This window comes from Pseudochaenichthys georgianus, chromosome 22 (genome assembly GCF_902827115.2).
Source record: "Pseudochaenichthys georgianus chromosome 22, fPseGeo1.2, whole genome shotgun sequence".
In the NCBI taxonomy this organism is placed as follows: Eukaryota; Metazoa; Chordata; class Actinopteri; order Perciformes; family Channichthyidae; genus Pseudochaenichthys; species Pseudochaenichthys georgianus.
In genome coordinates, this window is record NC_047524.1 from 20,072,830 (window position 1) to 20,086,903 (window position 14,074).

Here is a 14,074-nt window from a genome sequence, read left to right on the forward strand (position 1 = left end):
TGTATGCATCGCTAAGGTTAATTTAAATTCGCTATGCTCGATTATGTAGACTAGCTAACATCAAAGTAGTGTTGAAGATCGGCGTAGTGTATGTGAAATCAACCTCGCAATAAGATGTGTGTATATTACAAATATTAATGTCATATTTCAAGATGATTACTTAGATACATATTACGATATGGTTGGTTGAGCTGGATTTCATTATTGAGCTTACACGTTAACGTCACAGTCATATCTGAAGAACGAACCCAAACCTTGTTCTTTTTATTAATTGTATTACCAAATTGGTATCAAATAAATAGTAAGCATTGGTAACACCAATAAAGTAAACTATTTTATTTGAGTATTTGTTTCTGGGAGAAGGTACTGTACCCAGTTCCTATGTTCGGCAGTTAGACTGGGCTTTCTTATACAAGAGAATACAAACAAATATAATATGGACCATTACTGTATAATTATCCTTAAATTATGTTATACAATGCACCTAATAAACAAGTATGGCCCTTTGAAACATGATGTGCAACAATTTTTACTGTAATTTGTGTGCATTTTGTTGTTAACTAAGATGATATGATTTATTTTTTGTGTGGACGCTTTGGACATACTTGGAGAAGAAAGAAATGGGTCTTCGGAATGATGGGAGTTAAAGACAAAAGGCGGAGACTAGTGTTGAAACTAGTGGAGAAACGATCAAGATGCCACCTTGTCCCTCTGAGTAGACGGCATGTTAAGTCAGGAAGTAGCATTATTAGTGATGAGTGGAGGGCATACAGGAGAGTGCTGAGTAACATGGGGTACAACCACTACACCATAAACCACAGCAGGTGGTTTGTGAACCCCCAGACTGGCAGTCATACCCAACCTATAGAAAGAGCTAGGTCGACCATCAAAGGACATGTCCGCAGACTGAGAGGAAACCGTACAGAGAGTTTGTTGGAGGAACACCTCAAGGTTCTTGAATTGTCATCTTATCTTGGCTCTGCTCACCCTGATGGACTGCTTGGATGCTTGTTCAAGGATATACACAAAGCCTTTCCAGTCTGAGTACCATTATGTCTTACCAAGTCTTTCATTTATGTCTGAGAAAAGCTTTTATGTTTAAATATGTGCATCAGTCATACTAAAGTCATTCTTTTGAGTCCTGATTTTCTTCATGTGTGAAGAAAATGTTTTGCTTGGCTCTTTTGCATCTTACTTTGCATTTCATGTGAAAAATGTGTATTAGGTAAGCGTGAATGTTATAACTCATTCATAAATGGACATGTGTATTAAACTTAAAAACAACGCACCCTTTCAGTAGTTATAAATGGTAGTAACTCATTAATAAATGGGAATGTGTTTTACACTTTACAATAAGGCTCCCTTTTGGCAGTTATAAATGTTTGTAACTCATTCATAAATGGTCATAAGAGATGCCAAGAAACATCAAGATGGATGGGGGGAGAATCCACTCAGTGAGCAACAGATACCAAGGATGCCGGCAGATGAAGAAGACGAGTTAAGCTCAGTAGCCAATATAAGGCTTAGCAGTACAGATAAATGTGGGCTCACTATTTGGCAAGCAACCGGTCACAGTTGCCCTGTTGCCCTGTTTATCTCATGTCTTATAAAAGCTTAATGATTTATAACGTGTTCACAACCTAATTAATAAATTAATTACAAACTATTCGTAACCCTTTTATAAGGGTAGTCCTATTGTAAAGTGGTACCAAAATCGGTACCATGGTCAGTAGCGTCTGGAGCACGAACGCAACCCTGTGATCCGCCGTTGTTGTCGGTGAAACGCATCAGCAATGACGCGGAGGTGAGCAGGAGAGGTGGGGCTATGGTGTCATCATTTTCAGGGAATTATCGTATAGTCATTCGTCCTCAGACCTACCCACTTTGGGAGCCGTTATCAACGTGTATCGGATTCGGGCTCCGAATCCGCGTTGGCCTTATTTGGACGAACAGTCTTTACGATAGAGAACGTTAGCGGATTCAACGTCTCCGTGTGGACGGGGCCTTCATTTAAAGAGGAACTCAATTTATGTGTATGTTTTTTTGCCATAACAGCAAATCTCCTCACACAACCTCTCTTTAAAACAATCCTTTAGTAAGAGTATGGAACAAAACAGGAGCAAGCACATTTAGCATGCTTGGAACGGTTACACATTTTGGGCTGCAAGGACTATAGCGGACCCTTACAGACACTATAGGCGCATTCACACCGCAGTACTTTGACCACAAAGGTTCATGAGAACTCTTTAGTTCTCGTGAACTAAGTACAGATCGCGTTCACACCGGAATAAGTTCCTGGGGGAGGAATAGGCAAAAGAAGCCGCTGACGTCACTTCTTCTTCTGCTTTGGGTTTACTGGCAGGCCGCAAACAACTTCACGGCGTATACTATACTGCTGGCCGGAAGTCCCCGGAGTTGGGGACTGGCTTCAGTAGAAGCTGCTGGGACTCACAGCAGCTTCTACTGAAGCCTTCCGAGTAAATCGCCAGAACGCCGACACCTCATCTCCACCGCTCCCATGTTTTATTTTGTGTTGCCATAAGTTAGTCTCTCTGTGTTCCTGTGCTGGGCTAACGCTAATAATGCTAATGTGAGGATAATAAAATGGCAGCTTCACACATTTTTTTTTGGAGTTTTACGGGGCGTGGTTTGCATTCCGCCCAGCCAATCAGACATAGGAACCTTTTTCTCCCACGAAAGTACCTGCTCTCTAGAAGGGACGGTAAAAAAGGTTCTGATGAACTCATTTTAGTTCCGACTCTTTTTGGTGTGAACGCGACATTTCGGAACTAAAGTGGGAAAAGTACTGCGGTGTGAACGCGCCTCTTGACACAAAACATATGATTTGGCCTTTAGAAATGTAGAGCAGATAAGGTATTAGTACCTGTGTCCACTGAGTCCCATTCAGCAGGACATGAGCTCTGTTGCTGCCTAACGTACGACCATATGTATTCATGCTCCACTGGTTTCACCCTCAGTGGAGATGGTAGAGCCGGATGGGCAAAGACAGAGTGATGAAGAGCAGAGTGCCACAGTGAGTCAGGCCTGTAGGTATTGAGAAACTCAGCAAGACAAGGAGAGATGGGCTGGAAAGAGAGGCTCAGTTTCTATGGTCCATCGCACAGGTGTTACTGTGGCAACTGGAAACAGCTCGCCAGCCAGCCATGCTGCGTCATCTTATTTTCTGCCTTTGCTCTTTTCTTTTATCCCAGTTTATTGATCCCTCCCTTCTCCCTCTGTCTTTGTCCAGCTTTTTTATCTCTCTCGGCATTTGTCAGGCAACCTTTCTCTCCAGTGTTTTTTCAGCACACTTTGCATTCTCCCCTCTCCTCTCACACCTTCCTGCCCTTTTCTTGCTACTTTCTAAACTCCCATGAGCTCACTCAAGTTCTAAGATCTCTCTTGCTCTTTGTGTGTTTTTAGGTGGACGTGGGAGTGGTTCACTTCACCCCTCTGGTGCAGCCCCAGATCCAGCATCCCTTCAAGCTGGTGGAGAAAGTCATCAGGAATGTGTTCCAGTTCCGCAGGAAGTACTGCTACAAAGGAGTAGAGTAAGCACACAACTCGTCTTTTTTATTTTTTTCACTTTTTAATCATGTCCCATCCTCATTTAACATTCCCTCTACATTTTTTATTCCCTGTATTCCGACAGCTGCGTCTCCTTTTAACTCACCATTAATTCAATTTTTTTGTCTTTGTCACACAATCCAATCCGACAAATAAAGTCTCTACTTTTGAGGCTTTCTGTGACTAAAGTGTGAATATGAACTACCAGAGACCGTCCCACCCGCCCACGTGCATGCTGCCCATCGCCCCCGTGCGTGTTTGTAAAGCGTATGTAGGCCCGGATAACAAAAGAACACTGGCTGTGTGAAAGAGAGCAGCAATTATGAGTCATTGAGGTGGCATAGGAAGACGAGGTAGCACATTTTATGTAACTACAGTGGGTTGGCGGAAGCGAAATTGGAGAGGAGGCACCAGCACTGAAGCGCCTAAAAAGCATCTGTACTGCAGAGTGTGAGGAATTCACAATTTCTCCCCTACCTGCATGAAAACACATCTTAAGCAGAGAAATGTCTTAAAATAATAATGGATACCTCTCTATATTGAATATTCAGCAGAGTTTTTCAGCCAAATGTATGAAAATTGGACATCCAAATGACAGCCTCCCTGTATTTTGAACAAGTCTGTGTGAATTTGTACCTAGGTCTATTGGCTGTGGAGCATGGCAGTCGAACAAATAAATAATTCATGAGCAGCTCTAGCCCTTTGTGTTACTTCAATTAACTTCACAGATTTGAAACAATCGCTGAGGGATACTTTCCTTCTGTTTGAATTTTATAATGGCATTAAACTTGCATGATCATTAAGATATCAAAGCGACCTGAGTGTAGAAATCTGTACAATCATTTCTTCATGTTTTTTTAATTCTTTCACCCCCCCAGAAAGCTGTTCCCTGAGGCGAGTCGTTTTGAGCTGACACAGAAGATGTTGCAGAACGCAGACGTGGACCCCACTCTGCGCCCTACAGAACTCACCATACCCCAGTTCCGGGCTTTAGCGGATGCCTACGCTCATTTATGCACGCATGAACCCAGTCTGCTCCACTATGAGTTCAGAGAGGAGCTCAGACTGAAGCCCCTCACCAAGCAAGGAAACAAACCGGAGGACACATTTATTATGGACGAAAAGCTAAATAAATATAAGCATGGAAAGCAAGAGAAGCCCACTAATAGCCTCTTTTAGTGCAGGGAAACAACAGAGAGCTCTTAGCCTTGACATTTCCGCCTGGCACATGCATGCATTTTTTAAATCTTTTTCCCCCCTGTGTCAGTCACCTTGGTAAACATGAAATCCTGGGACAGACACAATAACAAGACTTATAAAGATCCAGGATTGGTGGAAACAGCTCCAAGACCTTTCTCCAGGATATGACATCTCAAAGCAGAGCAATGTGTATTTGGGAGAATAATAGTAGGATGCTCATTACCCAAAGAAGCTCTTTGTCCCAATTCCTATTTAAAATCACATCTTGCATAACACCTTGTCCTGTGGGACCCAAAAGAACTGTCAGTGTTTTCAGGGTGATTTAGAAAATGGGAACAACATGGCAACACCGTATTCAGGCCGTTTTCCCTCTGAGTACTGAGTTCTTAGTCGCGTGGGAGATGGTGCTAAAAGGGAGGAGGAAATGTTTCAAATCCAGATGGACTCTATTTGTAATATAGAGGAATACATTGTTAATGCCTGTATTTCTGTTTAAAACACAAACTAAACAATTACCTTTTCAGAATAACTTCATGATTTTTCTGGAGGCACATTTGTTACATTTCTTGTACAGAATACAGTATGTCATTGCTGTTGAATAAAATCAGAACACTGTGTTGTCATTTAAGCTTTTGTATCATTACAGGTCTTGTTGAAAGTTATAAATATTCCTCCTTGAAAGCTAGAACAGATTATCACCAACAGAATATGGCAGGGCTGTTGCCTGCCAGTGTGGCAGATGGCAGGCTAAGGTTGACTTGCCAGAGGGAACATTCACTCGCTTTTCATGATCAGTGGGTGTTAATCTCACCACAATCAGGATTCCATCAGATCGACATGGCAGATACTGCCAGATATGGAGGACTGCCAGGTTGGCATATGCCGGGTTACCTGTTATACTTACAGATAGGTCTATAACGTCATCCACAAAGTCACAATATAGTCATAGTATAAAAATCATTAATAAAGTTATTTTTCAGTCAAAGTATTTCTAAAATTTGATAAAGAGATCATAGTATAATGAAAGTCTAAATATCGAAGGTAATCAAATGTAATAAAATATACAATGTCAAAAAATGATACGGAAGCTGTATAAAAATATCACAAAAAAAGACATTCTGTAAGTAGAAAATATCAAAAAGAAACAACATAGTAAATGCAAGTCGAAAATATGATAAACGACAGTACAGTGTCAAAAATATCAGAAAAACTATTTTTTTTTAAAAACTTACATACTTTAGAACACTGGCTGTGTGAAAGAGAGCAGCAATTATGAGTCATTGAGATGTCAAAACTTTTTTTTATAAACGACATAGTATAGTACATCCAACATTTGCGAAAAAGCAATAGTATGAAATAGCAATAGTATGTCGTAACATTTTTATACAACAGTTAAATAATAAAGCAGCTCCTCTGTCTTGGAATAGTCTGCAAATTAAAAGGAAACTGAACAATCTGGTGCCACTAAATGTTTTTAAAGCTCGGTTGGATGCTAGTCAATCGGAAGCTATTGGTACCTGTTTATGTGGATAATTATGTAAATGATGCTGTATGATGTCCTTTTGTTGTTCTGTTGATGCTTTTATGTTTCATGTGGAACTACTTGAACAGGTCTCCCTTGGAAAAGAGATCAATGATCTCAATGGGATTTTATCTGTATAAATAAAGGTTTGAAATTAAATATTCCTTAAAAAAACTCATAGTATAATAATATCAAAAGGTAATTGTATAATGTGCCCCAAAAAGTTATAGTATGCCATTAAAAGGTATAGTATGGGGAAATGTGACTTACAGAACATGCTTTAATTGATCATTTCAGTCCTCTTTATAAAAGATACTGAGGAAAAGAAGAACAATTGCCTCACATGTTCTAGTATAAAATCCCAGCACTGCAGTAAAGCTATTTCTTCATACAACTGTGCCCCACTTCTGTCAGATGATCATGTAGTCTTTGGAGGATCTACATTTTCTTCAAATACCTGCATTTCTTTTGACAGCTAATCAGGCAACGGTGGTGGCGGGTGATGCCCAGGGACCAGCTGAGAGAAGACTTACCTCCAGCACTGCTTTACTTTATACAAACTCAACTGACACACTTTGAAGGGCAAGTTGAAAGCATTGTTCTCCAGGCATCATTCACAGATACAACTTTTATTTATAAAACATTTCCATAAGAATGGGACATTCACATTCATTGGTATGCTAGCATTAAAAGGCATGGTAAAGTTGAGAAGGTAAATAACGTTGTCGAGGTTTGCCTGAGTACCATGACATGTACAGCGATGGCAAACCAAACGTTTTTACAAAAATATCAGCTGCAACGTCTTCTATTTCCTGTCTTGTGTCTTACCTGTACAGTGTCAAGTATGTATAAGATCATACATAACTGTTTACAAATATAGAAGAGTATATACAGGACACAAACATAAAAAGAAACGATGGGGTTTAAACATTACTGCAGTTTAAATCATTCAAATAAGCAGCCATACCTTAACGTTTACATCCCAATGCAACCACTAGAAATCTCAAATCTTCAGAGAAAGACCACCCAAATCCAGTGGGCTACATTAAAAATGAAGTGTACACATTGTATAGGTATTGCATCTTTCGTATTAGTAATGGACCAAATCTTCAGCCAACAGTTCAAGCCTTCACCCAAAAAAAGTTTGTTTGCTAAGATATACATAATCAAACCTATTAATAAATAAAAACAGTATTATTAACATTAAAACCTGTACAAATCTTTCAAAAAATATAGGCAAACGTTGTACTTTAGTGCACAAAATACAGCAAGAAAGGCTTTGTTGGGAAAGTTTCCTTCCTGTTTGTTGAGGCCGATGTCATGTGACGCGACCGCCTCTGGTCTTTGTGTGGACCTCATTAGCCCTCACTCCTTTCATTTTTAACACAAAGCCATTTGTAATAAGCGGAGATCTACAGTGTTTGGTTCTGCGGCACCAAATACAAATGAATAACCCTGATAAGAACCTAATTTCATCTGCGTATCCCGTGGCTCTTTGTTCCCTGTGGACTTTTATTCCTCATATAACTTCAGGGACTAAAAGAAAGAGGACACTCTCCCCCCTTTCTTCATAGGTCCAACACGGAATCAACAGCTGCCAATCGGCATGAGCGGCAGGGTAAACTAGGCTGGAATACGTCACTAAGCAGTTTGTTGGGAAGCTGAGGAAATGGCGAGAACGCATCAGTGCTTGGCAGATTTATTGCAGTTATTATCAATGGGACAGAAATCACTTCGCTTCACCACTCTAGGGAGAGAAAGTGGGTTCGTCAGCTAATAGGCTTCCATAAGAAAAAGATCATTTACATCCAACTTTTTAGCAGGCTGGTGTATGCTTTCCTAAACTGTGTTCCGAGTTGAAGCACAGCTTCACAGCCACACAGGGGTTTCCCTCTAATGACGCAGGGGCTTGGGTCAGTCTTTCACCTTTATGACCATTGTTCTGGGGTGTCCGTTATGAGGAGGTGGCGTTCCCAGAGTCAGCAGCACAGCTCTCCACCGGCTCATAGAAGCAGTCCTCGTTCACCACAGAAGTGAGACTCTGGACGCTGTAGTCTCTCTCCAGCAGGGCGTTGAGGTCCACCCCCCCCGACAGAGACGCTGCGTCCGCCTGGCTGTCCAGGGACCTGCTCTGTGTCTTCATGCTCAGCAGGGCGCCCTGGCTCCTCCTGCAGCTGCTGGTTTTCCTCTTCACAGCACCGAAGTGACCCCGGATCAGTTTGGGTTGGGTCTCCGGCGTGTCCCCCTCCGGTTGGACACATGGCGCCTTGGCAGCGTCCTCTGAGAGTTTCAGTTGGAGGAACTGATCTTCGATGGTGCTGGATGGAGAACTGCCGTCTCCACTGCACCTCCGCGTCCCCCCCTCTATGAAGCCGTCGTCGTCGCTCAAAATGTCCGACTCTTTCACGGTGGAGGAGGAGGAGCGAGGCTGGGATTTGGATCCGGGGGTGTGAGACCAGTTCTTCTGGGCAGGGAGGGTCTGGGACTCAGAGGAGGGGCAGGGGGGAGGGACCCCGCACAGACTGAAGGTCCCGCTGCTCAGGCTCCCCTCGTCTGAGTCCGGCCCCACTTTGGCGGCCCCAGCCTGGGAAGAGGGGTCTCCAAGGGGGGGCTTACACAACCAGGACGCCCTGGTGGAACCTGAGGACACATTTGGAGATGGAAATCAGACGTGGACTCTTATCTGAGCCAAACACTTGCATCCTCAGCCCCCCTTTAGCATTGTATGACCTACAAAGTAAGATACAATCGTCTCTAAACAACAAGCATCCTCAGCATTACACAGCTAATGATTTTTAAAAGGCTAAATACCAGTCAGCAAGAATCACTCCTCTGCCTTGTGTGGACAAGCAAGCAGTGCCTGGTACTCCAAACAAATGTCAAGTTTTGACATTTAAGAGGCTTTTTATTGATCAACTAAGACTTGTTGTTAAATGTTTTCAACTTGAATTGACTGAATGTGTTTATTAACACATGATACTGTGTAATATATTTATAGATATAAGTACAATATAAGACAAGCACAAGTTTCATGTGTGGGCCATATTCAATTATACTTTTAGAATTAGCTGCGGGCCAATTAGAAATGGCCCCCGGGCCGTAGTTTGGACACCCCTGATGTAAATGCTTCTGAGCGCTCACCCAGCCGGGCGGAGGGGGGCCGGGTGCTGCACAGGGGGGCCAGGCGCTCCTTGCAGCCCCTCTCCAGCGTGGCCTCGCCCCTCATGTTCCTCCTCACGTTCTCCCGCAGGATGGAGCGGATGACCTTGATGATGTTGACCTTGTTCTCCGGCACACTGAGGAGGACACAGCAGAGGAACCTTAGTCATGTGAGCGCAGGTTGATTTCAGAAGCTAAATATAGATTCAGGGGGATTGGCGAGAGACTTCCATTGTGTCCCCACTCCCCAGTGAAATGGGTGATGTGATTCATTAGGAGTGATCCCAATTTCACAGAGTGTAATGAGAATCACCAAGTGGGTCGCGGGCTTCACTCCCACCACCACCATACTAGTGTAGACTGATTGTGCTTTTCTAAATGCTCAAACAATGGAAAACATAGGTTCCCAGGAACAATACCAAACTGATCGCACATTTACAAGATACGATTATTAAAGTGAGTCATAAAAGATTAAGGGTCACATTAAAATATTTGTATTTTACATTCTATATTTTAATTGTCATTTTTGTTTGTTGATCTGTAAAGCCCCTTCAGACAACGGGTTTGTAATATTCGGCTATATAAATACAATTTGAGCAGTTTTGATTAGACATTTTCTCTTTTACAAAGTCTAATAAATCAAAACAAGTATAGGTTGACATATCTGGGAAACATGAGAGTTGGAAGAAGATGATACCAGTCTCCTATTGGTCCATTATATATGAAGCAACAGCCAGCAATCGATTGGCTTCGCTGCGCATAAAGACCTCAAATTCTCATTAAGTAATACATCTCATTGTTTATTGTGTACGAAAACCAAATCAAATGCTAATGAGGAAGGTGCTGGTAGGCATAGTCCTTAATTGTTTTGAGTCCTAATGCTACGCTAAGCTAACCAGCTGCTGGCGATACCCTCGTATTAAACAGACAGATATGAGACCGGGAGCAGCAATTAGGAGAAAAGGCATATTGTTCGAAATAAAATAAAACAATTATTAGGCTTCAGTGGAACAGTAAAACATGTTTTAACTAAATGGGTTGTATTGTACTTGAGATGGAGCATCACCCAACCATTTAAAAAGGGGTTTACTTTAATGATGTAGGAACATATTTCATTTTATGTATATTTGATCAAGTAGATAATTCCAGTGGGTCTTTTCACAGCCTTGACCATGTTGATATCAGTAGTAACATTGAGATCTGAACATCTGTACCATTGCTAAAAATAAGACTGATGGTGTTGGAAGATAATCAGACATGGAAATGGCAGATGTTTGCTAAACCTGTGTGAGAGATAAGGCGAAAGGTATGGTATGAAAGATGACCCTATACTATCTTGTGTATACATGTATGACAGCAGATTGCTTACAGACCAAGTTTCTGGTTCAATGTAGATACAATCTACAAACTTTAGATATATAAGGAACTGTTTGACAACACCTGTAGCAACACTCTATATGACTGCCATGATCCTTCCCCACCTGACATACTGTATGCCCAGCTGGACCCGGGCGAACAGCACAACACAAGGCCTATCCCATCACTTCACAAACAAGCTCTCAACGTGTTGGACAGAAACCTAAGCTATACCACCATTGCAAAATCCTGGACAAACATAACCTGCTCAGCTGGGAACATCTTTTAAAACACACATGTCTCGTTTTTAAGATTATACACACGGCAAGGACACGGCAGAACCCAAGGTCTGCCCGGAGAGGGGACTGTGTCGTCCCTCTTGGGTCCAGTTCCTTTGGTAAACAGTGTTTCTCTGTGAGGGCATCAACACGTTGGAACACGATACTGATACAGATCAGGAATAACACCTCCTATCGTACATGTAACCGCTATCATAAGAACTGGCTTTTAAGCAATCAAAAATGTGAACACTTTTAACTGAATCATAGTATTTCATCTGCTTGCATGTTTGTCTGTTCCTATTTATTGTTGTACTGCTGTTGCCTGTTGTATTCTATGTACTTATGTTTTTATTTCTCTAGTCTTGTCGTGGTTATGTAACATCTTGCCAAGGACAACAGTTGAAAATACTGGCTCATTTACAGCAATGTGGATTCATGTGCACTGTCCTTTAAATAAATAAACAAGTGTCCCTGTGCAATGATACATGATTACACACACTAAGGACATGCTCACTTTGATTGTGCCTCCAGATAAAAATGGTATAACAATCTATCTTAATGTTTGGCATGTTTCCAACCTTGCATATCACACACTGTTGGAGTTAATGTAACTGTATGAATGTTATGTTATAATAACTCATATAAATGGTAAGAGTTACATAATCAGATATAAGACTAATGTTGCAATAAACCTTGAAAGGTCACCTATTATGCAAAATCCACTTCCACATCCACATGTGTCCCCTCTGTGTAAAGAGACTCTGAAAGTTTCAGGAACAAAGATTTGCTGACTTTTTGTTCTGATCCATTTATATCAAACCCTGTCTGAAAATGAGCTGATCAGATTTGGGCCACTTTATGATGTCATAACAATTTGTTTGGCTTGTGTAACCATTAGCCAATCAGCAACCAAGGTAACCCCCCCCCCCCCCCACCTTATCACCTGAATCTCCTCCGAGAGCACCATTGTGTTCTTTTTAACCAAATCTCTCTCAGAGGGGCGTGGGGAGGGGCTCCTTATTTTCATCTAAAGTAACAGACAGAGAATCAGCACTTTTGAAACAGGGCTGAAACAGAGGGGACTATGGGATGCTACAATGATCTGTTTTGTGTTTCAGCCAAACACTTCAGAGACATGTTTTGTATATAACTGAGAATTATATTATATTGATGAAAGACAGTATAATAGGGGGCCTTTAACTAACTTATTGTGGCATGTGCAATGGGTATAGAGAAAAAGCACCATGACTCCATGAATGCATGCCAGCATGAATCACTGCGGTCCCCCTGAAGGGTTCGTCTCTGACCTGCTGCACAGCTGGAACACGGTCTCCGGCCTCCCCTCCACTTCAGACCTGGAGTGAACCAGCTCCCAGATGCAGCTGCCCTCTGTGCCGGCTCCTGAGAAAGTGAGGCAATAAAAGGAGAGGCTTTTAATCACACAGTCCAAACGTGGTTTATGGTTTCAGAAAGAGATAAGGAGGGAGCTCAGGAAAGATGCCAGGAGAGGTGTGTGTGTGGGCAAGAAGAATTAGCTTCAGGTTTGGTGGGGGAATAAAACGATTTAGAGGATGTACTTTGAGTGATTTAGTGGGGCTAATGTGGCAGTGTGAGAGTCCTTACCTGCAGTATTTCCCAATCTGACCTGCAGCGAAGAGAGAGGGATGAGCCAACGGAACTTAAAGGGGTCTGCGTCTCCGTGGGAAAGGGCCGAACGAGAGTTGGTCTGGTCATCGCAAAGAGAATGCCACATGGGGGAGAGGAGAACACAAGTTCAAACCAAAGAGCCCACCTGAGGCATGTGAGAGGAGACTGCTGCATCACACACAATGCTTACCATCCTCTTCTTCAGCTTGTTGTTCTCCCGGTAGACCAATATCACCGCTTTCTTGAACACTGTAAGAGAGAACGCATCAGGGTGAGTTTTCCTGTGAATGTCTCGAGGGGAAAGCGACTGAAGGAGAGCATCCCTCAGAAACTTTTTACAGCCTTCAAGCTTGCATCTGCGCTACAGCTCTGGATAGTGAGAGTCACTGAACATCTGCTTTGAGTTCCATTGCAAACACAACTCTGGTGGCTCTACAGAACACCTGATGCAGCCGGTGTGTACCGATTCACCTCGTACAAATCTGATGGCCACATGACCGTTGTTCAGAGGCTGTTTTGGCAAAGAAAACTTTATTTACATGGGTCCCTTAACCTGTCGCCAGAATTCTTAGTAAGGGGTGGACGTTTTATGGTAGGGAAAAGAGGGGGTCTAACTTTTCCCAGAATGCAACGGTAATTCTGGTGGGAGAAGAATGCAGACTCACCAAACACGGTCATTTCAGGGTCTTTTCTCATGCGACCCAACGATGAATGCGGGTTGAGCCAGACCACTGAGGAATGCATGAGAAACTCTCCCATCGAGATCTCTGTGACCTGAAAGAGACACAGAGTTTAAGAAACAGAAGAGAGGGAGGAACAGAAACCAGACAGCACGCTGCTCTGTGGGCCGGACTCAGTATTCATGGCTATGACTGGAGCTGCACGGACAATACAAAATACTGGTTGTGTTGTTGGGGTGAGAGCTGATTTTAAAGAGAGTTTGTATCTCGTTTTTGCCGAAAAAGTACGCTGAAAACATTCAGTGGGCCTGGACAACATCATTTGGCATTCCATTTGAATATTTAAACTGCAGAGGTTACCAGCTAAATATTCCATCAATATGTAAATGTATTCAATCCCCGGAGGCAACGCACAGAAGATGGCGTAAACATCCCCACTTTAACTGGGAGGAAGTAGTTTAAAAGGCAACATAATATGCTTATTTCAAGATCATACTTCAATCTTTTCTGATACAGAAAGTTGTCATGCTCTGATGTTAAAAAACACCCTTTTTGGATCCCTCTGAAATGCTGTTTTAGCACCGTCTCTTTGAGCCACCCTCCCAAAGAGTCCGATCTGCTCTCATATGGCTGTGGTCGTTAAGGAAGCTTCCGATATATGC

The 14,074-nt window shown here is 42.4% G+C and overlaps 2 protein-coding genes across 7 annotated transcripts in view; one reads left to right on the forward strand and one right to left on the reverse strand.

Moving 5' to 3' along the window:
- Nucleotides 1-5,395, forward strand: part of tfb1m (transcription factor B1, mitochondrial) — a 39,683-nt gene extending 34,288 nt beyond the window's left edge. For all 3 annotated transcript variants that reach the window (XM_071207168.1, XM_034111535.1, XM_034111536.1), the window contains exons 7-8: nt 3,424-3,551; nt 4,446-5,395. In XM_071207168.1, the coding sequence (XP_071063269.1) occupies nt 3,424-3,551; nt 4,446-4,746 (429 nt within the window). In that variant the 3' untranslated portion in view covers nt 4,747-5,395. The remainder of the gene's footprint in view (nt 1-3,423; nt 3,552-4,445) is intronic.
- Nucleotides 5,396-6,902: 1,507 nt separating this feature from the next.
- tiam2a (TIAM Rac1 associated GEF 2a) overlaps nt 6,903-14,074 on the reverse strand; it is a 123,971-nt gene continuing 116,799 nt past the window's right edge. For all 4 annotated transcript variants that reach the window (XM_034111353.2, XM_034111354.2, XM_034111355.2 and 1 more), the window contains 6 exons: nt 13,398-13,506; nt 12,923-12,981; nt 12,709-12,811; nt 12,393-12,486; nt 9,431-9,585; nt 6,903-8,929 (listed from right to left, as the gene is read on the reverse strand). In XM_034111353.2, coding sequence (XP_033967244.1) covers nt 8,244-8,929; nt 9,431-9,585; nt 12,393-12,486; nt 12,709-12,811; nt 12,923-12,981; nt 13,398-13,506 — 1,206 coding nt within the window. In that variant the 3' untranslated portion in view covers nt 6,903-8,243. The remainder of the gene's footprint in view (nt 8,930-9,430; nt 9,586-12,392; nt 12,487-12,708; nt 12,812-12,922; nt 12,982-13,397; nt 13,507-14,074) is intronic.